The sequence below is a fragment of the Oryx dammah genome, unplaced genomic scaffold, assembly GCF_014754425.2.
Source record: "Oryx dammah isolate SB20612 unplaced genomic scaffold, SCBI_Odam_1.1 HiC_scaffold_13, whole genome shotgun sequence".
Classification (NCBI taxonomy): domain Eukaryota; kingdom Metazoa; phylum Chordata; class Mammalia; order Artiodactyla; family Bovidae; genus Oryx; species Oryx dammah.
The window spans coordinates 46,634,424-46,659,638 of NW_024070197.1; the positions used below are offsets into that span (position 1 = coordinate 46,634,424).

At 49.5% G+C, this 25,215-nt stretch overlaps 1 protein-coding gene across 2 annotated transcripts in view; it reads left to right on the top strand.

Moving 5' to 3' along the window:
- The window catches only part of ZNF423 (zinc finger protein 423), a 342,911-nt gene extending 331,606 nt beyond the window's left edge, over window positions 1–11,305 (top strand). For both annotated transcript variants that reach the window (XM_040253473.1, XM_040253474.1), the window contains one exon: window positions 10,607–11,305. In XM_040253473.1, coding sequence (XP_040109407.1) covers window positions 10,607–10,636 — 30 coding nt within the window. In that variant the 3' untranslated portion in view covers window positions 10,637–11,305. The remainder of the gene's footprint in view (window positions 1–10,606) is intronic.
- The last annotated feature ends 13,910 nt before the right edge of the window (window positions 11,306–25,215 follow it).

Below are 25,215 nucleotides of genomic sequence, written 5' to 3' on the forward strand. Positions count from 1 at the left end.
TGTGTGTGTGTGTGTGTGTGTGTGTGTGTGTGTGTGTGTGTGTGTGTTCACGCCAGTGTACTGGGATTGGGTGGTGGTCATGAATGTGTGTGTGATTGTGGTATATCTGTGAGACTATATGTGTGTGGCTGTGCGTGAGTGTGTGTGTATCTGTGGGCTTCCCTGATGGCTCAGCGGTAAAGACTCTGCCTGCAGTGTAGGAGATGCAGGAGATGGGGGCTTGACCCCTGGGTCAGGAAGGTCCCCTGGAGGCGGACATGGAAACCCACTCTAGTATTCTTGCCTAGAGAATCCCATGGACAGAGGAGCCTGGCGGGCTATAGTCCATAGGGTTGCAAAGAGTCAGACATGACTGAAGTGACTTAGCATGCGTGCACACACATGTCTATCTGTGTGCATTTCATTTGGGGGTACCTCTGAGTGTGTATTTGGAACCCAGTGGGGGGTCATGGAGAGATCTCCCACTTCCCCTAACCCTGGATGTGTGACTGCAGGGCATCCATGAGAGTGTGTGTTTGGGGGTGGCCAGAGGAGCCCCATCATACCATGCTGAGTTCATAAGTGCCCCCAAGGGCAGTCCCCCCATGATGCCCGGCCCTCTCCTTCCCCATGAGGCACGATGGGTGAATGGCTGGGATGATTCTCAAGTTCTTTAGAAGAAAGGGAGGTACGAGGGGGATTATCTTCAAGACTCTTGAACAGGTGGTCATGGCAAACTGGTGCTGTTCTCTCAGAGTGCTTGAGGGACAGGCTGCTGGAAAGATGGACATTTTAGCACTTCAAAATGTGACCCTAGGGAAGGCGGGTTTCCCAGAGTTGCTCCCACTAGCTGGAAACCTTCAGGCTGCGCCCCTGGAAAGCGCCCATGTAGCAGCAGTACCCAGGACCTGGGGGACCATGCTGGCCTCCGCAGAGCTTCCTCTGCTGTCCTCCATCCTAATGATGGGCTACGTGCCACCTAATAGCACTGGCTGCCCTCCCCACTGCCCTGGGCATCAGCCACTCAGTGTACCGGGAGACACCTCAGGTGTCTTGAGGGCCTCTCAGAATGCCAGCGGCCTCAAGCTGGCAGCCCCAGGAGCCAGATGTGACCTGCAGATATGTTCTCATTGGCTGATCATGCTTTACAAATTGAGATGTTTTGTATATATATATTTTAAAAATCTCCCATTTTTCAGTTTTTCCTACAGAACCAGACGTGCTGGCCACACTGGGCCTGCATTCCCACAGGACCGCCATTGCCCAGAGCCCACGGGGGCTGCCTCTTTCCTGTGAGGCTTGGGTTCTTGGGAGGCCACAGTGCTCGCCGTGCCTTACTGCTTTGCACCTGGCCGGCTTGGTGGTGGACCTCACAGCACCCTAAGCAGCAGGCCGAGGTCCAGTCTGGGCATGGCTGTACACGGTCGGGGAGCCGTACCCACACAGCCCTGTCTCCCCAACATCAGCCTCTGTGTTTCAGTTTATTAACCTTTACTGTGAGTTTAGCAGTAGCAGTATTAGTCACTCAGTCCTGTCCGACCCCACAAACTCTAACCCGCCAGGCTCCTCTGTCCATGGGATTCTCCAGGCAAGAATACTGGATTGCCATTCCCTTCTCCAAAGGATCTTCCTGACCCAAGGGTCGAACCCAGGTCTCCTGCATTGTAGGCAGATTCTTTACCCTCTGAGCCACAGGGAAGCTCTAACTGTGAGCTTGGGGCCCACTAATAGGCTGTTCCGTGTGTGGCTTGTGGTCTTCTTTGACCATCACTAAGACCAGCAGACGTGCTCTCAGGGACAGGAGAGCACCCTTCCCTCTCATGGTCTTGGGAGCCCACTCTTCACACATCATTTTTCTTTACATGTATTTTCTTTATTTGGCTGCTTTGAGTCTTAGTTGCTGCTCGTGGGCTTCTCGTTGTGTCAGGCAGGCTCTCCAATTTTGGTGCACAGGCGCAGTAGTTGCGAGGCGTGGGCTTAGTTGCCCCCAAGGCATGTGGGATCTTACTTCCCCCACCAGAGATCGAACCCTCAACCTCGGCACTGCAAGGCGGATTCTTAACCACTGGGCCACCAGGGAAATCCCCCTGTGCCATTTTTAACGGAGCATCAGTACCGCTGCCTACATCTCTCCTCACACTCTGGTGGCCTGTGTGACCTGATTCCTGCCCTGCTCCAGCAGGGCGAAATCCCATCTTTCAGACACCTGACTCAGACTCTTCGGGGGCAGGGGGCCGTGCCTCATTCATATTTGAGATGAACCCCAGGAGCTTGTTCCAAGCAGGCGCTTGGCTGTGTTTAGCGTGGACTTCCCAGTAACTGGTGTCAGACCAGCGTAGTGTCCCCACCTGGGAGGGGCCCGAGTCCATACACGCAGGGAAATCGTGGCCACCCAGCATATTATGGCTGAAACCCTTGGTTCTCGGCCCTTAGTCCCAGAGTGTGCTGGGTACCCGGCCCCCGAGGGACCTCACCTCCCTTTCGAGAAACAGCAAGAGTGGCAGCCACATTAACTCCGGACTCGGGGGTCAGGCTTGTCGCCGAGGAGAGGCGGATCGGTAAACGGCCCTGGAGAGATTTCACCTTCCTCTGCCCGTGACACAGCCATAAACCCTCGTTTTCCCTTGCACAGCTGCTTGGTAAAAGTCGAGTGGCTTGCCTGCGATTCTGTGCTCAAAAACAGACCAGCTGGGCCTATTTGCATGCTGAAGTGCAGCTCCCCGGAGCCTGCGGGCCCTCTGGGCAGGTATTATTAGCTCCCTTGTTTTGTTGGGTGACTCTGAATGGGAGCCTGTTTACGGGCTGAGTTCCTAATAGAAGGCTTCAGTTCCCTCTTAATAATCTATTCTCCCGTGGGTTTTCTTTCCAAAGCACAGCCGTATAGAACCTGACCCCTTGGGAGTTCACTGGGCTTTTTTTTCTTCTTCTTTTTCACAACAACATTTTCTCCCACATTTTCACTCAAAGGAAGATATTTTTCCCGCTCCTGGGACTGGTTGTTGGTCACGGTCCCTGCTTCGGGCTCTTGGGTCCTGGGTGCTGGAGAGAGAGGTTTAGAGTGGGTGCTCACTTGCCCACCTGCGGTCCTTAGAGCAGTGGAGATGATGAAAGAAAGGAGACGTTCAGCTCCTTTGGGGATACGAGCAGCTGAAAAGGTCAAGGGCTCTTTCCCACATGCCCCCAGGTGACTTGAGGTCCCCAAAACTGCTCCTGTTCGGGATTCTGCCAGAAAGTGGCAGACTCCGCCCCACCCCCGGAAAGCTAACCCCACTGTTCCCCGGAAGCTGGAATCCCCCTCCATGCCAGGAGATCTGGATGAATTGAGGCAGTCACAGGAGAGACAGACTTCCCAGCTAAACGGGTGTGACGCTCACTTCCCGCTGTTCCGGAGTGGCAGACGACAGCCCGTCTGGCTGTCTGGGAGGCAGGGCCAGGGAAGCCCCACACACGTCCCCACGCGTGGAGGGGCCGCCTGGGCCTTGTAGGACACCCCGGGCTTTGTCTTAGACTGGTGGGTCATCAGCTTCACTCCGGACCTTCCTGATGTTGAATGAGGTCCCTTCCACACCAGCGAACCTCTTCACGCCCTCCGTGCAGACGGGCAGCTGTCAGCCAGAAGGGTGGGCCGGGAAGGGGGGAAGTGGGGCGCAGACACGTCAGAGTCGGGGCCCCCAGGAGAGTGACTGCGTCACCAGGCAGGCATTTAGAGGGAACCTCGGCCATCACTCATTCCTTATTTTCATGACGTGCATTAGCTAAATTGTGTTCTGAGTATTCATTCAGCGCTGTTTATGGCGTGCTCTCGAGTGCGCTTACCGTTTGTCAGAAGTGCAAACTAGTGAACATACGAGCCTTTAAGACAGGCCATCTGTTCGTCTTAGACCCTTGGACGATTGTCAAACGCTTCTAAAAATAAGTGCTCACTAGCAGAGAGGGGCTGCCCAGGTGATGCGCAGCGGAGAGGGAGGCGGGCTGCCTGCCCCTGAACCCTCCCCGCAGGGAAAGATACTGTGCAGGTACCAGGGGCCAGGGTCGGTGGGGGGGGAAGCGGGAAGGGCCGAGGGAGATGAGAGCACGAAGGTCCTGCCAGAGGACCCTTCTGGCTGGAGGTGTGTGCAGCTCCCTGTTCCTTGACTCTCGTGTAACTCCACAGCTCAAATACCTTCGATGGCTCCCCATGGCCCAGATTTAAGGGCAAGCTGCCTCGTCTGGCATCAAGGAACCTCATCAATAAGGCCCCCGCCTTCCTTTCCAGGCTTGTCTCCATGGCACATGCCCTGTGCTTCTGCCAAGCTGAATTATTCATTGTTCCCCCAACATATGCTGCACTTTTCACATTTCGCAGGCAGACGAGGGCTCTGCTGAAGAGTGGGCTCTGCATACAGACTGCAAGGGTGCAGCCCCTGCACCGCCATTACCAGCTGTGGGACCTCCATGCTGTGCCTCAGTTTTCTCATCTGTGAAATAGGGATAATGAGAGTACTTAGTCCCCGGGGTTGCTGTGAGGCTTACACGAGTTAATATAAATGAAGGGTTAAGAACGACACAGTGAGCTCGAGATCAGTGTTAGCTGTGATTGTTGTCAGGATCCTTCACACCATCAGCCTTTGTCTGGGTGGTCCCATCTCCCTGGAAAGTGAGTACATGCCCACATACATGCACACACGCGTGCACGCACACCAATGCAAATCCTAACCTAAGCAGTCCTCAAAAGGGCAGCTGGGAGGCCAGCTTTCTTGTTAAACTCCTCCCAATCAGAAATCAGCTCTCCATCCTTCAGCCATGAGCTGGTAGAAGGCCAGGATGCGCCTCACTCTCTCTCTCTGTCTCTGTTCACTGCACACTGCCAGGCTCTGTGTTTGCTAAATGAACCAATACCAGAACCTCCCTTAGCCTGAACAGGGCTGTATAGCATTAGCCGGAAGGATCTACCTTTTTCCTGGAAATGAATCTTCCCGTGGCTAAGGCACGTTCTTGGACTTGATCCCGGCTCCTGGAGTCTGCTCTTTGTAAAGCCAGCCTCATGAGAGCTACTAGGTCGGAAGCCACCAGGGACTGGCCCGGCAGTGGGGAGAAAGGGGACGGACCACAGCCTCTTTCCCAACCAGAGGCAGGTGAGGTGGTCAAGGTGAGGCCAGCTGTGATCTGCAGGTGGGGCTGGGTGCGTGGGTGGGTGGGATGTTCTCAGGGTGAGGGGCTGTGTCCCTGCACCCTTACATCTGCCTCAGGGATGTGAGTCCAGTCCCCTGCCATACTGTGGAGCTGTGAGCTTCTCAAGGAAGAGGCTGGGGCTCCCCCAACTCGGTGTGTCCGGGGCCACTGTAAACGACTGTTGGAAGAGGTGCGTGAATGACTGGAAGTGGAGACGCCTCCTCCCTCCCTTACAGAGTTTCCGTGAGATTGCCCACCTCACCAGACATCCCACTGTGTTCCCTGGCGGGAGGGAAAGCAGTGCCTTGTGGGTGCAGAGGTTGTAGCCAGGGGGCTTCGGGGAGGAGGCCTTGAGGGGAGGCCCTTTATCAGACCCTGCTGCTCCAGGGATAGGACCATCCAAGGTGCTACCTTCTCCGCAGCGGTCCTGAGATCTCGCCAGCCCTCCTGGTACCAGGGGGGTCCTAGCGGGAGCAAACGGCTCCTTGCTCCCAGAGCATCATGAACACCGTCTGTGGGGTATGGAGCATGTCCTCTTGACCAGTCTGCAATAACTACACTCACACTATCTCCTGAGGCCTCAGGGCATCTTAGGACGTGGGCTCAGTTGTTGCTGCTCCCTCCACCCCAAGTCCCCCAGAGGTCAGCATCACGTGGCTAGTAAGTGGCAGAACCAGGATTCAAACCCAGGAGCCAGCCTCTCTCAGCCCATAAGGGCTCGCTGCCTGCCTTGCGATCCCCTGAGCAGGGGCTAGCATGAATGGGGCACGTGCAAAGGACCAGGCGAGGTGCCAGGACTTTAGAGATGCTTTGTCATCAGCGTGGTGGGAGCACAGGAGGGGCAGCCCATAATGACCAGCAGTGCAGAGAAATCCTCTCCAGCCCACACCCGTGCATCCCAGGGGGTGCAGAGCAGTCTCTCATTGCCTCACAGGCAGTGTTTTCCATGCCACCAGGCACCCAGCATGTTTAAGCATCACTAGTCTTTTCTACTTGACTCTGCGATGGGTGAGCATCAAAGGGACACCAAGCAGGGTCCCAGACCAAGGGACAGAAAACAGAACCACGACGTGGAGAAGAAATCCCGACCAGGGAGGGACACACCAGTGAGTGTGTGTCTGCGTGTGCTTATGTGTGTGTGTACATGGTTCTTACGCATGCCTGTTGGGCCGGAGGTGTGTTGAGCCAGGGATGCCTCCTGGGACAATGAAGCCAGAACAGGACCCCCTCTGCAATCTCCACCTGGCATGTGCCAGTGAGTGCCTGCGCTTTGGGGAGGATGGCCCAACCACAGACTCCATGATTCTGCTGCTCCCTCACTACCCAGCATACCCTGGCTTGGGCCCTGGATCCGGGTTATTTTACTGCCGACTTCCTAGTGAAAACAAGCCGGCTCTCACGTAGCAGGGTATTTAGTAAAAAGGTTTGTTGAAGGAATGAATAACTATGTAAATGAATGTGAGGGTATGACCGAGGGATCCTCCGCGGCGCAGTCCTCTGGGGATGACTTCCACAGACACAGGGTTCACCAGGACCCCAGTCGGGGCCCGACCTCTCGCCCCTCACTCACTTCTATCCCAGGGAGCTGACAGCTCGGCGCAGCAGGCAGAGGCGGCCGGCACCGGCCCTTCCAGAAACCTCTGCCACCAGAGCCGCACGGGCTCTGCCGAGCGGATGGATCTCCGCCGCAAACCAAGGCCACCCCCCCGCCTCCCGTTCTCCTGTTTTATTTTTCTCACCTGCTCCTCGGCCCACACCTGCGTCTCCCTGGCAGGCACCAAGGCCCGTGTGGATGCCAGACCTCCCCTGTCTCTAGGCACCTTCCCCGTCCTTGCCGGCTGCCACCCCCGCCCTCGCCCCGGCCTTTATGAGGACGGGAAAGTGTTCTTCTGCGGGGTCGGTAGCATCTTTAAAAAACGATTTTCTTGCTTCTCGGAAGGGGCTAAATATAGCACAGGCATAAACAGAGAAATAGACATTAAGCCAAAATGCCCTTGTGAGAACCATGCCGGGTGCAAGGAACTCTTTAAGAAGACTTGATGAAGCTCCCCCATCCCTGGAACCGACCGCAGCTCCAAGCCGTGGGGGGAAGCAGCCCGGCTTTTTAGGGTTATTGAACTGTGCCGTAGGCGGAGCTGCTCAGCGCACAGGTGCGTTAGTGGTTGGTGAGTCCTGGGGACGGTCCCTGCCCCTCCTCCGCCCTTCCCGAGGAGGAGCTGGTGCCGGCTTGTCCTGGCCTGTGCGCTTCTCGGCACCCCCACCCCCGTACTTACTGGGCGGCCTTGACCCGGCTCCATCAGAGCTATCATACTGCACCCAAGTCTGGGTGTCTCTTGGCACATCCCCGCTTCCACAGTCAGGATTGCGGGCTGAGCCGAGCTGGAGTCACCCCCTCCTTCCCCTATGCCCGTCTCAGGGCAGAGCCTCCAGCAGGCGCTTCACAGCTCAGTGCTGAATGAATTCTGGTGCCTGGCCCCGTCCCTGCATCGAGTTTCAACATTTCCATCTGCTGTGACATCCTGGGCTTTTTGTTCCTGGAGAACTTCAGGAATGGAAGTTTCACCCCACACTGTCTACGACCCTCTTTGAGGAAGTTCTTCCTTGAGTCTAACCGAAAAACCACCAGCTCATGCTCCTTAAGAGAGAAGGCTGCTGTTGTTTTCTCCTGAGAAGTGGCATTTGTTCCTGAACTGTCCTCAGCGGTCCTAGGCATAGGTTCCCACCTCCAGGATTTCTGTACCTGGCTGAGCTGCTGTGGACCACGTGGGTCACACCGGCCCTCCTCTTGGCATCTTGGCAAGAGGCCGCTTTTATCCAGAGAGCCCCGAACACTGCCTTTTCCCATGTTGCTGCTGGGTAGCCCTGAGGAGTCTGTGAAGATCAGACATCATCTGGTTTTCTGCTGCTTATGAAACAGAGTCCACGTTCAAGGGCATCCAGGGCTCCCGGCAGTCCTTTCTGTGACCTCTGTGCCGGGATCACCCCACTGGTGCCTGCACTGGTCGGGCTTATTCCAGCCTCCATACCTTCCTCTATGCTGTGCCCCCCGTTTTAGACTGTCCTCTCCCCTTTCCATACATCCTCCCTGTACACAGGTTCATTTATTTATCCTTACACCGATGCAAAAATACTCAGTGTCTACTTGGTACCAGACCCTCAGAACCAAAATTTGAGAACAAAGTCGGAGCTATACATGTTTACCTTCTTAATGCTCCTCTCCCCCCACACCCCCCTGCAAATCAAGAAGGACCTGACCGCACCCAGGGAGCCCAGGAAACAGGGCACTGTTAACTGACTGGCTGTTGGCAGGGTGGGAGAGTGAAACCACCACGTCGTTCATTCCTGGAAGCTGCACCTTTGACACCACTGCTGGGCCAAATTCGGTGGGACTGAGAGAGGAGGTGATGCCCCGCCCCTGTCTGCCGCTCAGCAGAGGCAGCCAGCCTGGCACTCGGGAGGCAGTTGCACGTGTGGGAGGTGGGCTGGAGGTGCCTTGAGTGCTCCTGGGAGGGGAAGCAGAGGACTTCAAGAGGAGCATGGTTGGGAGGAGAGAGGAGGTGGGATCTGAGTGAGCAAAGGCCCAGGAACTGGGAGGATGGTTTGATGTAGGGTGGGCTCCACTCCCCACAGGACCGGCTGGCTGTCCCTGCACAAGTGCAGGGAGAGGTGCCTCGGCTGGAGGGTGGGCGTTCCCATGGAAACCGCCGCATCCCATCTGTGGCCTCAGACAACCTGCCTTGCGCCTCTGGGTCCCTGACACCCCCGCCGAGGTGCCAGGCCAGGATGGCAGAGTTGGCGTTCGTGTCTGGAGAGGAGTTTGGATGATCCACAGACTGGGTGCCCATGGGGAGGTAAGGTGCTGTGGGAACCCTGCCATCTCGCTCAAGCCCCTGGCTCTCTTGGATTCCAGTTGCCACTCCCTCCTGCTTCCTGGCTGGGTGTATTTTAGCCTGTCTGAGCTTCGGTATCCTTTTTACCATGTCCTACCTTGTAAGCCTGCGGTGGGGACTGAAAGAGGTGTGCCTGCAACCACACAGAGCACCCGTGCTGCTCACACGCCGGCCATGTGGCCTGTGCCGCGGAGCACAGGGAAGGAGGCAGCAGGGCTTGGTAGCTCCGAGCTGCTGGAGTCAGCAAGCACCTGCCGTGTGTGGTTGGGTGCTACCTCTCCCGGCCCGGGTGCTGCCTCTCCCGGGCCGTGCGCTTGCCGGAGGAGTTGGCGACATCACCAAGGAGACAGCAGCCATGCCCGCCGTGGGCAGCGGCTGCCGCAGGGGCCCTGGGCTGGGGAGCTGGGGTGGCCCCAGGCCTCCGCGCGAAGCTGCGGGCATCCTGTGGTCGCCCTCGCAGTCGAGTCCTGGAGCCCAGGAGGGAGATGCAGAGCCGCGCCTGACCCCTGGTGGTCATCGGCAGAACTGCAGAAGCGGCCCCCAACCCTGGAGGAGTCGCTGCGCTGGAGGGGCGCCCAGGTCTGCGGAGGCAGTCCCATCCTTGGGGAGCTGCTTCTGTACCGGGGGGGGGATCCTGTGCTGCTCCCCACCGCGGGGCTGCTCTGGCCTGGGTGGATTCCGCTTCCTTTCTCAACATGTCATGAGATTGAATACCACCTGAGGCTTTGATGAGATTGGTCAGGATTTGAAATACAGACCACTGGAAAAGAAATAAAAAGAGTCCAAACGCCAACCCTAGCCCCAGGCCACTGGCTCCTGGGAAACACCTACACTGCCTTTCTGCTCTGGCTGGCATGAGGGAAGAGCTGACTTGGGCTATGGAGAGATGGAAGCGTTTAGCCAGACGGTTCCACTCAGGCTCTCTATTCCCAGGCGGATTCGGACTAACTGTACACAAGGTCCTTCTGGCCAGAGCCCTGTCATATGACGGCACAGGCAGGCTCCCTACCCCGGCCCCTCCCGGGGGGTGACCTGGCCCCTGCCTCAGCCACAGGCACTGCGGCCGCCGACTGTCTGAGCACAGCGGCGCCACTCTGGCATTTCTTGGCTGGAGAGCTGCATGGCACACGAGCCGTATCCCTCCACCAGGCTCCGAACATTTCCCCGGAAGGACCGTGGAGGGGGTCTGGGGGAAGCCTGCAGGCGATCGGATATAATTTCCTCCTGATCATTAGAGCAAAAGGGAGACGGAGAAGTGAACAGGGATGTTTTCAATTCCCGCTGCCTGCGCAGCCTTTCCCCTCTCCCTCCGGATAGCCAGTCCCCTTGGTAAGACCTGAATGGTCTAAAAACAAAAATTCTCAGGGAGCCCAGGTTGGCAGCAACAGGAACCCATCCCCAAGCCCCGAATCAACTTGGCGTCTTGGCAGCTGCGTCGCCAGAGCACTTTTTCGTTCTTGCATTTTGTTTTGTCATAATCGAGATGCTTTTCTGTGGCTCTCGGCTTAAATGCACCGAGTGGGAGGGGACGGGCATGCTCTCCATTCTTCTGCCTTCATGCGTGTCTCCTTTCTTCGCCTTTGCAGAACCACACGATGAGCCAGCATGCACAGTGAGGGACCGCTCGACAGGACTCCTCTCCGCAGAAGGCTTGCCGGAGACGCCGTGGGGAGGGCCATTTGAACATTACATCCAATCAAAGTGTCATTTGCAACCCAGATGTAAAACTCTAATGATTTGGCCATGAGGCGCTGCTATTATAAGCAGCTGGAAATGAATATTAATGGCAGAGATTAAAAGTATTCCATGCTCAGTATTTTTTATTGTCCTGCTACAGCTAGTGTGCTTTTAGAGTTTCCGCCGCAGACTACATTTCTAGAGTTAGAGAAACCCGCTTTTGGAAGCGATTGTCCTTTGTTCCTTCATGTATTATATTGATAGTTTTTTTTAAAAAAAGGATTAGTGTGATTTTTTTTTCTTCGCTTCTTATTTTTCTTTCTTGTTTTTCTTCCCCCCCCCCCCCTTCGGTTAACTACTTTTTAATTGCAATTCTAGGTAATTGTGCATCGTGATGTGATTGCTTGGCTATTGTCTGAATATTTCCTTTTAATTTTTTAATTAAAGACTAATGCTTTGATTGGATTTGCCAGTTCACCGGACAGTGATTAAAACTATGTAATGAATATAATCGGTTTCAGTGCAACTGGATGGTCTGCTTTTAAATGTGACTTAATCTGACTGCAGTAACTAGTACAGTTCAATAAAGGGAATCCATGCGATTAGCATCCGCCTGCCTGGTTCTCTCCTCCCCAGCCCAGGGTTGTGTGGGGGCTGTCGTCACCTACAGGGTATGTCCCTGTGTGAGTTCCTGTGGATCAGACATGCTCGTGGGGTGTGCTTGGACTCAGTCACTAAGGCATGTCCAAGTCTTCGCAACCCCATGAGCTGTAGCCTGGCATGGCTCCACTGCCCATGGGATTTCCCAGGCAAGAATACTGGGGTGGGCTGCCATTTCCTTCTCCAGGGGATCTTTCCAACCTAGAGATGGAACCCAACCTGCACACATTTAGACCCAGCTCCTCTTGAGAAGGAAGAAGCATAGCAACCTAATGCACACAGACCAGATGAGCTAGTAGGGAGCACCGAAGTCAGAGCAGAAAACACCTTTGAATACCCTGGTCATCTCATTTATGGGTGGAGAAACTGAGGCCCAAGGATAAGTGAGTGGCTAAGCTGAGTATATTAGTAGGGTGGCTCATGTTCATTGCTACCCCTTGGGTCTGGCTTTCCTCAATGCTGGATGCAGCTGGTTACATGGTTAATCCTTACCTAGCGAGGACTCCAGGCAAGCTCCAGGTAGGAGCAGCAGTTTTCCAATCACAGAGATATGTGGGATGTGGAAGGTGCTACCAGTGGCTGCAGCCAGAACTCTACTGGGTCAAGTGAAGTGCCTAGGATACAAAAATCTCAGGGAGGCCTGCTCTCAGGGGCCCGGACAATGGGTGTCTCCTGACGCTTTGCACCCTTAGGTGCCTTGCTTGCCTCACTTCCTCTTGGTCTTGCTGGCACCCTAGGGCTCGCAGCAGCCTTAACTTCCCACAAGCCTGGTCTCCCATGCCTCCATCATGCTGGTGCTCAGCCAATTTGTCAGTCAGAGCCAGGGCTTCGGAACCTGCATGGGGAAGCCCTTCCTTGTTAACTTTTCACAAGGGGCAGGAAAATCAGTTATTACCCTCTGCAGAGCAGAAATGAAACAGGCAGACAGATTGCACCTAATTATAATGGAATACTAAGTCGTGGCATGGAATTTGGAGCCATTATACCCAGCATCTTCTGACTCCCATATTGAGGGGCTTCTGTAAGAGTTCCGCTTGCTGTCACACATGTAACGTCTGACATGTGTGGAGCTGTTAGTTTTTCTAGAGGTATTGTATGCCTGAGAATCTCAAATTGATCGGGCTTCTGCCAGTATTGGACAGAATGGAGCAGCTGCTTTTTTATTTCAGGGCTTCTACTTCCTGGAAGCCAAACATGGTGAACTCTAGCTTTTAGTCATCTGGAAACTTGATCATTTTAGGGAGAGACCTCAGGGTAGGCATCGGTATTCCCCAAAGTGTGGCTGGCCACAGCCTGGGTCTAGGGTAGGCTTCCCGGAGTCCCTAGCCAAACCTGCCTTTTGGACAATGATGCGACTGTGGGCAGGATCAGCGTGTCCTCGAGGCTTGCCAGATCACTGTCTCTGGGCCCTCCCAAGTCTGGATTTATCCCGAACCCCATGTAACCCAGGTGAGTCTTCAGTAAGTACCAATGGAAGATTTGATTTGACGGTTGGTGGCGTAGGGCTAAATTAGTCACTGCCCCCATTAAAACTACAGCGGGGGGTTTAAGAGCTTTTCACGCCATGTGGGAATCAGCAGCGAAGCCAGAGGATGCCTTGGGTAAGGAGAGAGGCAGCCTAGGGGACCACGAGGTAATGAGGTTTATGGCGATGACAAGGCAGCCAGGGAACCCCACTGACTCCCCCCTCACCCTGGCCCCATTGTTCTCGGGTTGGCTCTGCCCCCGCTGCTTCGGCTGAGAGAACCCCTCGTGACTTTGTGCAGGGCGGAGGCTGGTAGGGGGAATGGGGCGGTCCTTGCTGGGACTGGTATTTGTCACCATCGGGCAGTGTGGGATGGGGGTAGTGCAGGGCTCTAAACATTTGCTTTGGCCCCACCCTCCCCTATTTTCTTTTAGTCAAATGATTTAAAGCTAGGATGAGCCACCTTACGTCTCAGCTCTGCGGGATCTGGGAGAGTCATTGGGAGGCTCATAGGAAAGGGTGCTACAGGAAAGAAGGGCTGAGCACAGAGAATGACCCAGAAGTGGCATGGTTACTGTTAGGAGGACAATGAAGCCAGACACAAGGTGCTAGGGATAAAGGGATGGACGAGTGATGTGATGCTTGCCCTCGAGAAGCTCACACTGGAGGGACCCCTTCAGCAGAGGGGGTGAGGAATCAGCCTCGAGCAGTTTGGGTGCTGGAGCAGGGCGTGACAGTGGAGAACAGGTGAGGTGACTGGAGTTCTGACTTCACTGGTGCTGGCTTTGCATGTGCAGATCATGAGTCTAGTGGCGCTATGAGCTGGAGAAATTTAGCACAGGCTGAGAAATGGACCAGGACCCCGGGACACCGATCCCTGCTATTGAGTACCTGCCTAGAGCTTCTGGAAGCAGGTGGCTAAGGGTTTTGGTCTCAGTGGAGAAGCCACCATAGGAAGAATCTTCTCAAGTTGCCCCAGTCATAGACTGTTCCTTCTAAACTCACAGTATGTTTAATATTGAACTTTCTGCTTTTTCATTCCCTTCTAAAACGTAGATTCTTAGGAGTGGGATCTGCAGTTACAAGTGTTCAGTAAATGGACCAAGACTTTTTTCATTCATTCATCCAGCAGACACTTATGGAGCTGCTCTTGTGTGCCAGGTGCTAGGGATAAAGGGATGGATGGGTGAGTCGATGCTTGCCCTCGAGGAGCTCACGGTTACATGACAGTCATTTAATAAACAAGCATGCCAGTAAACACCCAGCAGTGCACGCTCACAAGCACTGTGATGGGAAAGGGCTGGACCGTGAGATACGTGGGGGACCCATGTTAGAGGCAGGCCTAGCTGAGGAAGTGACTTGTGTTCCGGCCTGAACAATGAAAGGAACTCAGCCGTCCGCGAGCACTGGGAAAGAGTGCAGTGAATGTAAAAACCCCAAGCTGGAAATGGCTGGAAGTATCCATAGGGATCTCTGGTCATACCGGGTTTCAATTTTAGATGGATTAAAACAAGCCCACAGAAATTCAGAGTATTTTCCAAGGTCACACAATTCATCATAGAACCAAGACTATAATTTGGGTGTCTTGCCTTCTAGCCTTGGGTGTCTGACTCCCCTCTGCAGCCATTTCTATTTGTTGAAGGGAAATTTGATTGAATAATTATTATTATTATGAATAAAATGACATACTATGTAGGAAAGACTGCTGGCTCTCCTTCTTTTGCTTAATAAATTAACTCCGATTTTTATCTGAGCACATGTTACCTCGGAGAGGAGAAGAGTCAAATAATATACCCTATCTGTCCTAGAAGATGAACATGGCCATATTACTATTGGTGATTATATTGGGCTATAAATGGGGTAAAAATATGGTGGTATATGTAAATTCTAGGAATTGTCCTTAAAGAGAAGAAATGAGCTCACCCTCCTACCTTTCTTGATGGCTGGAATGTTGATGCAATAGCTGGAGCTCCAGAAGCCAGTTTGAACCATGAGGTAAACTAGACATGGAAGCCTCACATGGATTGAGCAACAATATAGAAAGAGCCTGGATCTCTAACACTGTCAAATGTGTACTAACTCAGTCTTGCTTCCCCAAAGATTTCTTGACCTTGAGAGAGAAATAAACGTCTCTCTTATTCAAGCCATTATTATCTGGGTTCTTCATTATAGTTGAATCAATTTGTAAATACAACAAATTGAATATATACATAAATGGCTTCCAAGTAGCAGCAAATTTAGAAGTTTCAAGGGAAGGATATGGGATAGTTAACAATACCTGAAGTCTAAGAAATCTACCTCAGTGACCTACTATCATCAATATCTATTTGGGTCTTAAGTTCATGGGGCTGGGCTGATCTGGCTGGGCTGTGTTAGCTTGGCTGATCTGATTTGGGTGTCTGACTCCTGATTAATGTGGGATGGCCTTGCTGGGATGACTGAGATACCTCAGCGCTGCTCTTCATGTTTCATCCTCTGGCAGGGTAGCCTGAGCATGTTCTTCTCATGGCATTGGCCAAAGGGCAGAGCAGAGCAAGCCCACTTGTGCAAGAACTTCAAACTTCTGCTTGTGCATGGTGTTTGCTCACATGGCCAAACTAGACTCAGGAGCAAGGAAATAGACTCCACCTACTGATGGGAAGAGCTGCAAGACCCCAGCAGCTGGGATTCAGGGTGGGATGGAGAATCAAGGTCATTAATACAACTGGTCTACCACAAAACTGAAAGGCTTCCCTCTCTCCTCCCAAGGCAAAACCTGTTGGTAGTTATTAGGTACCATCCATGACCACAGCTTAGGAAATGAACAAACTGAGGTGGTCTACCTTAGCTTTGCCTTTGGAGGAGAGAGAGGCACCCTCAAAGAACTGGCCACCCAATTGCTTGTTAGTTATCAAAGCAATTTCACAAGGTCACTGTTTTTACAATTTACAGTTGATTTCGGTTCACTCAGGCTTGACAGGAGTATGAGCAAAGATATATGGCATCCTCAATTTCCCAGAAGAGATAAAAACTCCCAGCACTTAACAAAAGCCAAACATTTACAACTCTGTCTTGTTAGACACCAAGTAGGGTGTACTTTCCCATGTACACCCCTGGCTGTGTCCTTCCATGCCCTCATTCATGCTGCTTCTCTTCCTAGAATGCCCTGCCCTTCTTTTTTACCTGGTTTACTTTTAAACTCAGTTCAAGTGTCTAATTTTCAGGGTTGAGACTCAGTGAGGCGAGTAAAACACTTCCCTTGGATACAAAATTTAAGGGAACCAGAAAGCTTAGTAATGAAGATAAACAATGTTTAACACAATATTTAAAAAAAAATCAAATTTAAAAAACTACATCCAACAGGCCTGGGATTAAGGTGGGGCAAGTGAGGCAAAATTGTGCAAATGTACCACTGGACCCTGTCATTATTAAAATTTTTGCTGTTTTGTTTACTGTGGACTTTTTGCATTTATTTTGATTTTTAAAAAACATTTAAAGTATTATTCTGAGTTTTTTGCCATTCACTTAAATTTTGTGCCCAAGGCAAATGCTTTGCTCATTTCACCCTAGTCATGATCCTGTTTGTCTTCCAGGCAACCTACTCTGAGCCCCCACAGGAAAAATGTTCTGATAATAACGACTCAGATAATAGATGGTGTATAAGTCTGTTTCTAGACATCTATACACTTTTATAGCTGTCTGTCTCTGGGACTGTGTAGCAGTCAGGACAGGTTAGGTTATGGCACAATAACAAAAAGTTCCCAAATTGTAGTGGCTTTACACAATAATGATTTATTTCTCACACAGATGACCTGGTCATCCTTCACTGCAGTCACTTGGAAAGGCTCAGAAAACAGACTACCATAAATGTATTCAGTAACCAAGCCAAAGAGAAATAGAGAACTTGGGAGGGTCTCACACTGGCATTAAAAGCTCTTGCCTGGGAGTCTCATACACACAGACACACACACAGCACTTTAACACACAATTCATTGGCCAACAATTCTCACATGGCCCCACCCCATCACCAGGAGCCAGGAAGTGCAATCCTGTCATGTAACTGGTAGACCTAAAAACTCACAAGATTTGGCTAATTGTATTAATGGCTTCATTGCCCCTCCACCCATCCCTACTATAATCTCTTCAAGACCAAAGCCTGACTTTTAGTAAATCTGGGTATATGCACCCTTCATGGGATCTGGAACAGACAAATATTTACTGACTGTATGCAGAAATTAAACAGAAAGTAAATAAATGACAATTGAAAAGGTTCAGGGGAAGATAAACATGTATATGAAGACATCCTGTAGCCTAAAACCGTGGTGTATGCCAGACCTGGATTCAAACTTCACGGGCTGTGTGACCTCCGCAAGGCACTTCTCTGTGCATGGGTATTTTCACAGGTAGGTAAAATGGGAAGAATAACAAGTAATGTTTATCTCACAAAGCTGTTGTGAAGTTGAAATGAGATAAAAATGATGATGATGTTAAACAACATTATCTGGCATTATTCTAAGACCCGCACACAACAGTATCACGTGGGTATTCTCATCTCCTTACATATGAGGAAACCAAGGCAGAGCAAGGCTACTTCACACTCCAGTTCTAACTTAGGCTCCAGAGCCCTTTTCTCAGCCCGCCAGAAGCACTTTTTTTTAACAGAGTGACTCAGAAATGGTGGCTTCTGATGCTCGCATCACTGGAGCCAATTCCAGGTGTTGGTCGCCCAGTGTCTGCCTTTGCCTGGAGAGATCTCCTGGCCGGGCGATCCCCAAGTCCTGGATGGTCCCGGAAAGCCTGGGCGGGGTGGGAGACCAGCCTTGGCCTCGAGCGGTGGAGGCCGCGGCTCCACCCGCCGCCTCCCTCCCCTGAGCCCTGATTGGCCTGACTCGGCGCCGGCCCCGCCCACCCGGCGCCCGCCCTGGGCCGCGGGCTGAGCAGGGCTGAGCGCGAGCAGTGTGCTGTGTGAACTTATTTGTGGAGTTATTAATTACTGAAGGGCGCAAACCGTGCTTCTGTGCATAAAAATATGTTTGAGCAGTTTCTACTTAAACTTTAAAGAGAACGTTAATCAATTTTATTTTAACAAAATGACCTTAAGCAGGGAAAAAAAAAAATTGGTGTTATTTGCCCAAACAGGCAAATTAATTTCTCTCTCTTGAGAAATCTGATAAGTTTCCAGAAATAGCTTTGCATAATTTACACCTGCCCTGGCCGCTCCTAGTTTAACGCCAAGCCCAATCACGGGCCCTACCCAGCCCCAGGCCCAGAAAGAACTGAAAACAGAAAGGTCCTTTAAAGGCCCTGCCACTCACTGCCTGTCCTCTACTGTTCCTCGGCCAACCCGGCCATGACCTTGGGAAACGCTGAGGGGAAGGAACAAGGTAGCCTCTGAGAGGCCAGCCTAACCTGGGTCAAAGTCCCTGGGAGGAAGGATCCACTGTCCAGTAGTAGGGCCTGGGAATTCTCAGGAGGCTTAGAGAAGACCTCCATCCAGCGGATAACCATTCCCCACCCCACACCAGTTTTCCATCTCTCTTCTGAGCCTTGAAAGCTACAGGCACCAGCTTCATCCTCAGTGCCTCTGGCCTCCCACCCTTGAAGGATTCCCAGGATGGCAGGCTCCAGAACTCTCAGAAGAGTCTGCACCACCTTCTAAATCCCTGCCTGCTGAATCTCAAGCTCCACACACCTAGAGGCCACACCCCAGAGACCCTGCTGTACTTCCCTTGGGGCTAGGGATGGGAAAGGGGCACACACATCACCCTCTTGAACTGTGGGGCTTAGAGGCAGGGTCAGGGAGCTGCTGGAGTTACCTTTGCGTCTATCAGGCTGCTGTGGGGAGGAAATAAGACTCTTAAGAGAACCTCAACTTCAAGAAGGTAGAGTTCTCAGTCATTAAAAAGATAATAATGAAATAATGGCATTTGCAGCTGCATGGATGGATCTAGCCATTATCATGCTAAGGGAAGTAAGTCAGAGAAGACAGATTCTGGATGATATCACTTATATGTGGAATCTAAACTATGACACAGATGAACACAAGGGGCTTCCCAGGTTGCTCTAGTGGTAAAGGACCCGCATGGACAGGGGGTGTAAGAGACGCAGGTTCAATCCCTGGGTTGGGAAGATCTAGAGAAGGGCGCAGCAACCCACCCCAGTAGTCTTGCCTGGAGAATCCCATGGACAGAGGAGCCTGGCAGGCTACAGTCCATCGGGTCGGTCCCAAAGAGTTGGATGCGACTGATTTAGCATGCCTGAAATAGAAATACATTCATAGACATAGGGAACAGGTGTGTAGTTGCCAAAGGGGAGCTGGGGCAGAGGGAGGGTTGGATTGGGAGTTTGGGGCTAGCAGATACAACTGGTATATATACAGAGAATAGGTAAACACCAAGGTCCTCCTGTGTAGCACAGGGAACTGGATTCAGTATCCTGTGATAAACTATAATGGTAAAGAAAAAAAAAAAAAAAGAGGCCATAGTTTCGTCTTTTTGTTTCTGCTGTAACCCCAGCACCTAGAACAGTGCCAGAACAAACTAGTTGCTCCATAAATATGAGCATTGAATAAATGAGCAGAGGTTGAGTAAATGAATAGATAAAAGGTGCTAGTTATTTCACTATTACTACTAGTATAATTGTTGCAGGTTTTTAAGTTTTTCCAAATATAAAGTTAGTTCATAATACAGAAAATTGTTTTTCAAACTGCATTTACCTGTTAGCTACCCTCACCACCCCTGGAGATTCTGATAGGATGAGTTGAATGAAGAGTTCCCTTCCTCCTCTCCCTGTGAAATCACTATTTGCATCTAGTAAATGTTCAATTTGTTTTTGTTGAACGAGTGCATGAGAACCCACACATGAGCCACAGACTCAGGGCAGGCAGTCCAGGTGAATGAGTGAAGTGGGCTGGGCGTAGCGGGACTGGATGGACTGGCGGGGGCTGTCCATGCCCATCTCAAAGAGGTCTAGCTCCTTGCTGCCCTGTGAAAATGCAGACCCCAGTTATCAGCTTTTCCAATCTTTCAAGAGGGGGAACTCCAGATTTTATTGTGAAAAGTCCCAATATTTCAGTGCTGGTAATTACTTCAGAGTTTAATTTTTAAAAAAGCAACCCCAAACAAAAAATACAAGTGTGCCAGGGCAGACACTTTTGAGAACTAGGTTTGGTGATTGGGCCACCAGTTGGAGGCCTCTTGAGAGCATCTGAGAGAACGCTATAGGCCCTGGAACTTCCAGCACCAAATGGAAGGGAATGGGTCACCGCCCCAGGAGCCTGTGAAAGCCTGTGGAGGCTGAAGGAAGCTAGCTGCCCTCCCCTGGAGTGGTGGGCTGAAGGCAAAAGTGAGATCACATCTCCGCCTCTCTTATTGGATGGATTTGTCTGTTTTCCTTTCTAGCAGTAGAGCTGGATCCTCAGGCTTTCCGTGCCTCAGTTTCCTTATCTATAAAATGGGGATAAATAATTGGGACTCTCTTTGAGTGGTGAGAATTTGAGGAGATAGCATAGTAGACTTTAGCACAGTTCCTGCTGACACGTGTAAGGTACGCATAGACCAGGTGGTCACCCAATGCCTGCAGATAGCCTGGGGCTCCAGAGTCACCTGTAAGTCTCTTCTGGAGGGAGAGAACCTACATGGAAGCCAGTTTCTGTCCCTGAACGTTTTAGGGATGATCCTGCTACTGATGTGAAACAGACAAGCCCAGAAACAGAGGGGATTTCACAGCTCTGGGAGGCCAGGCCCTGCGACACAAGGCAGGCCGGGACTGGGGCCTGGCCGTGTGCATCCTGTGCCGAGCACCAAGCAGCAGGCTGGGAGTCCACACTCGCTGCTCTCTGTTGCCAGTGCCCTGCGTGACTTTGGGCAAGTCCTTTCCCTACCCTGGGCCTCGGTTTCCTCATCTGTGAAATGAAAGTGTTGAATCAGAAGCTCTCCAAGCTAATCTTGGCTTTAGCTTCCTAGCCCTGGGACAGGGCACAAGGATGGCTTCTGAGTAGGGATAAGGATTCTTGGGAGGGCAGAAGGTCTGAGGATAGGCCACATTTGGCAGCACCCTGGTGGCATATCAAATACGCGGGGGACAGTTGTATTAGCTGATGGTTCTTAGAGTCCCATAGAAAGCAGTGGAGAAAATCAACCCTGAGAATATTAGGAGGAAAATATCCTAGCTCTTCTGATTTTTGAACAGGGTAGAGTTCTGATTTGCCCTTGGCATGAGAACTTCCTGCTCTGGCAGCCTGAGGGCTCCTGACTCTGTCCTGCACCCTGGTGCCCTGTCCCCAGGCACTGAGGGTTTATACTGCCTTCTGGCATCTCTGTAATAGCTTTTGTCCCTCCCCTGGGGCCGAGCTGTCCTATAGCTCCTTCAGGGCTTAGCTCCAGAACCACCATCTGACCTCCCCTCAGGTACCTGCTGGGCTTGCCATGACAACACCCAGCACAATGCAAGGCAAGAAGGTACTGTTTGCTGAATTCAGAGTCCCTATTCTCCCAGACAGTTATCCTCATTATCTTCATTCTCATTTTACAGTAAATGAAACTAGGGCTTGGTTCTAACAGCTAGTGAGTGGTGAAGCCTAGATGTGAAACCTGGTGATCTGTCTGTAAGGCTGGACTCTAGCCAGGGAAGGCAGGTAGATATTCAACTTTAAAAGGTATTAAATAATAATAGAAAAAATGTTTAAAGTATTCTGATGGATATAAAATAAAGTTAAACATCATTTTAAAAAATCAACCTTTCCTCCTACACACACTCCTTCCAGACTTACTTCTTCCAGAGATAGTCTATGCACATGAAAGCATACATTTGTATATATTGCTATCTTTTCTTTCATAAAAATATGTTATTGAATACATTGTTCTGTAACTCATTTTTCATTCCCTTATTGACATGCTGTTCCTTTCTCTTGTTAGTACACAGAGATCTTATTCTTTTGCAGGTGGGGGGGGTGGGGAGTGGGGAGTTTTTCAATTAAAAATTCAATTTTAAATTCAGTTAAAAATTCAATATTTACAAGTTGTATGTAAGGCTATTCAAATGTTGAGTGAGTTGTGGCAGTCTATGGTTTTCAATGAGGTTGTTTATTTCATCTAATTTGTGAAGTTTATGTGAGTAAAGTTGTTCACAGTATTTTCTTATTGTGCTTTTGATGTCTGTAGGGTCTGTAGTAACATTCTCTATTTTATTCCAAGTGTTGCTACTTTGTGTCTTCTCTTTCTTTCTTTATAAGTCTTATTAGAGGTTCATTAATTTTACTGATTTTTCCCCAAAACCTTATGCTTTGTTTTACTTTTTTCTATTCTTTTTCTGTTTTCCATTTCACTCACTTCTGTTCTTTATTTCCTTCTGCTTGCTTTGGATTTATTTTGCTCTTGTTTTTCTAGATTCTTGAAATGGAAACTTAGATTACTGGTCTTGAGACTACTATATGTATTTAGTGGTATAAATTTCCTTCTTGGTACTGCTTTGGCAAATATTTGATATGTATGTTGTATTTTCATTTTCATTCCATTCAATGTATTTTAAAAAATTTCTCTTGGGCCTTTCTCTTTGATCCATGAATTATTTAGAAGCATTGCTGAATTTTCAAGTGTTTGGTGATTTCTCTGTTATCTTTCTGTTATTAATTTCTAGTTTGGTTCCATTGTGGTGGGAGAACACACTCTGTAATTTAAATTCTTTTAAATTTGTTAATTTCTTTTTATGGCCCATAATATAGTCTATCATGGCATAAATTCCATGGGATTTAAAAGAATGTGTATTCTGTTATTATTGGGTAGAGTGTTTTATAAATGTCTCAGATCCTGTTGGTTGATGGTATGGTTGAGTTCTTCTATATTTTTGCTGATTTTCTGTCTAGTTGCTCTTTTAATTGTTCAGAGAAGCTTGTTGAAGAGTCCAAATGTAATTGTGGATGTGTCTATTTTTTCCGTTCAATTCAAATAGTTTTCGCTACACCTTTTTTGGAGCTCTAATGTTTGCGTATACGTTTAGGACTGCTGTCTTCTGAGTGGATGAATCCTTATATCATTCTGTATTATCTTTTTTGTTTCTGGTAGTTTTCTTTGCTCTAAAGTCTACTTTATCTAATAATAATATGGCCATTTGTGTTTTATTTTGATTAATGTTTGCTTTATATATTTTTTCATCCTTTACTTGCAACCTGTTTATATCATTGTATTTGAAGTGAGTTTCTTATATTAAACGGGTAGTTATATCATCTACTCTGCCAATCTCTGTCTTGTAATTGATACAGTAGATCATTTACACTAAATGTAATTATCTCACTGTTTTTCATTTCTCTGATTTCTTTTTACTGCTTTCTTACCCTGCACACTTTTTTTTCAAATTTCATTTCAGTTTGTATATGGTCCTTTTTGAGTGTATTTCCTTGCAGAAGTTTTTAAAATAACATTAGATATTACATTATATATACATAGCTTATTAAACCTACTGATATTGTCATTTTACCAGTGTTGAGGTGCATAGTAATCTTACCTCCTTTTATGCTTTTACCCTCTCCTGTTTATAATAGTATATTAGTTATTCTTTTACACACATTTACAAGCATACCAGACAACATTAAAATTTTTGCTTCAATCATTAGGTGTAATTTAGAAAACTCAAGAGGAGAAGAAAAATCTATTTTGTTTATTCCTATTTTTGCTTATTGTCTCCTTCCTTCCTTCATGTTCCATGGTTCTTTCTTTTATAATTTCTTTTTTTGTTTAGAAAACTTCCTGTAGCCATGCTTTTAGGGTAGATTGTCTGGCTACAAATTCTCTTAGTTTTCTTTCATTTAAAAATATCATAATTTCCCCTTTATTCCTGAACAATATTTTCACTGGATGTAAGGTTATGGATTGACAGTTCTTTTCTTTCAGCATTTGAAAAATGTTGTGCCACTTCCTTCTTTATCATTTCTGATGAGAAATTCACTTTTATTCAAATTGTTTTCCCTCTCTAGGCAAGACGTTTCTGTCTGCTTTCAAGATTTTTCCACTCTCTTCAATATTTAGAAATTTGACGATGATGTGTCTTGGTGTGGATTTCTTTGGGTTTATACTGTTTGAAGTTTGCTTATCTTCTTGAATCTGTAGATTTACATATTTTGCCAAATTCGGGATTTTTTTTTTTTCAATCAGGTACTTTTCTTGACCCTACTGTCTTTTTCCTCTTTTCCCAGGATTCTAGTGACACTAATGCTTTGTTATAGTCCCATATATCCCTCAGTTCAGTTCAGTTCAGTCACTCAGTCGTGTCCGACTCTGCGACCCCACAAATCGCAGCACACCAGGCCTCCCTGTCCATCACCAACTCCCAGAGTTCACTCAGACTCACGTCCATCGAGTCGGTGATGCCATCCAGCCATCTCATCCTCTGTCGTCCCCTTCTCCTCCTGCCCCCAATCCCTCCCAGCATCAGAGTCTTTTCCAATGAGTCAACTCTTCGCATGAGCTGGCCAAAGTACTGGAGTTTCAGCTTTAGCATCACTCCTTCCAAAGAAATCCCAGGGCTGATCCCCTTCAGAAAGGACTGGTTGGATCTCCTTGCAGTCCAAGGGACTCTCACGAGTCTTCTCCAACACCACAGTTCAAAAGCATCAATTCTTCGGCGCTCAGCCTTCTTCACAGTCCAACTCTCACATCCATACATGACCACAGGAAAAGCCATAGTCTTGACTAGACAGACCTTAGTCAGCAAAGTAATGTCTGTGCTTTTCAATATGCTATCTAGGTTGGTCATAACTTTTCTTCTAAAGAGTAAGCATCTTTTAATTTCATGGCTGCAGTCACCATCTGCAGTGATTTTGGAGCCCCCAAAAATAAAGTCTGACACTGTTTCTACTGTTTCCCCATCTATTTCCCATGGAGTGATGGGACCGGATGCCATGATCTTTGTTTTCTGAACGTTGAGCTTTAAGCCAACTTTTTTGCTTTCCTCTTTCACTTTCATCAAGAGGCTTTTTAGTTCCTCTTCACTTTCTGCCATAAGGGTGGTGTCATCTGCAATTATGAGGTTATTGATATTTCTCCCAGAAGTCTTGATTCCACCTTGTGTTTCTTCCAGCCCAGCGTTTTTCATGATGTACTCTGCATAGAAGTTAAATAAGCAGGGTGACAATGTACAGCCTTGATGTACTCCTTTTCCTATTTGGAACCAGTCTGTTGTTCCATGTCCAGTTCTAACTGTTGCTTCCTGACCTGCATACAGATTTCTCAAGAGGCAGGTCAGGTGGGCTGGTATTCCCATCTCTTTCAGAATTTTCCACAGTTTATTGTGATCCACACAGTCAAAGGCTTTGGCATAGTCAATAAAGCAGAAATAGATGTTTTTCTGGAACTCTCTTGCTTTTTCCATGATCCAGCGGATGTTGGCAATTTGATCTCTGGTTCCTCTGCCTTTTCTAAA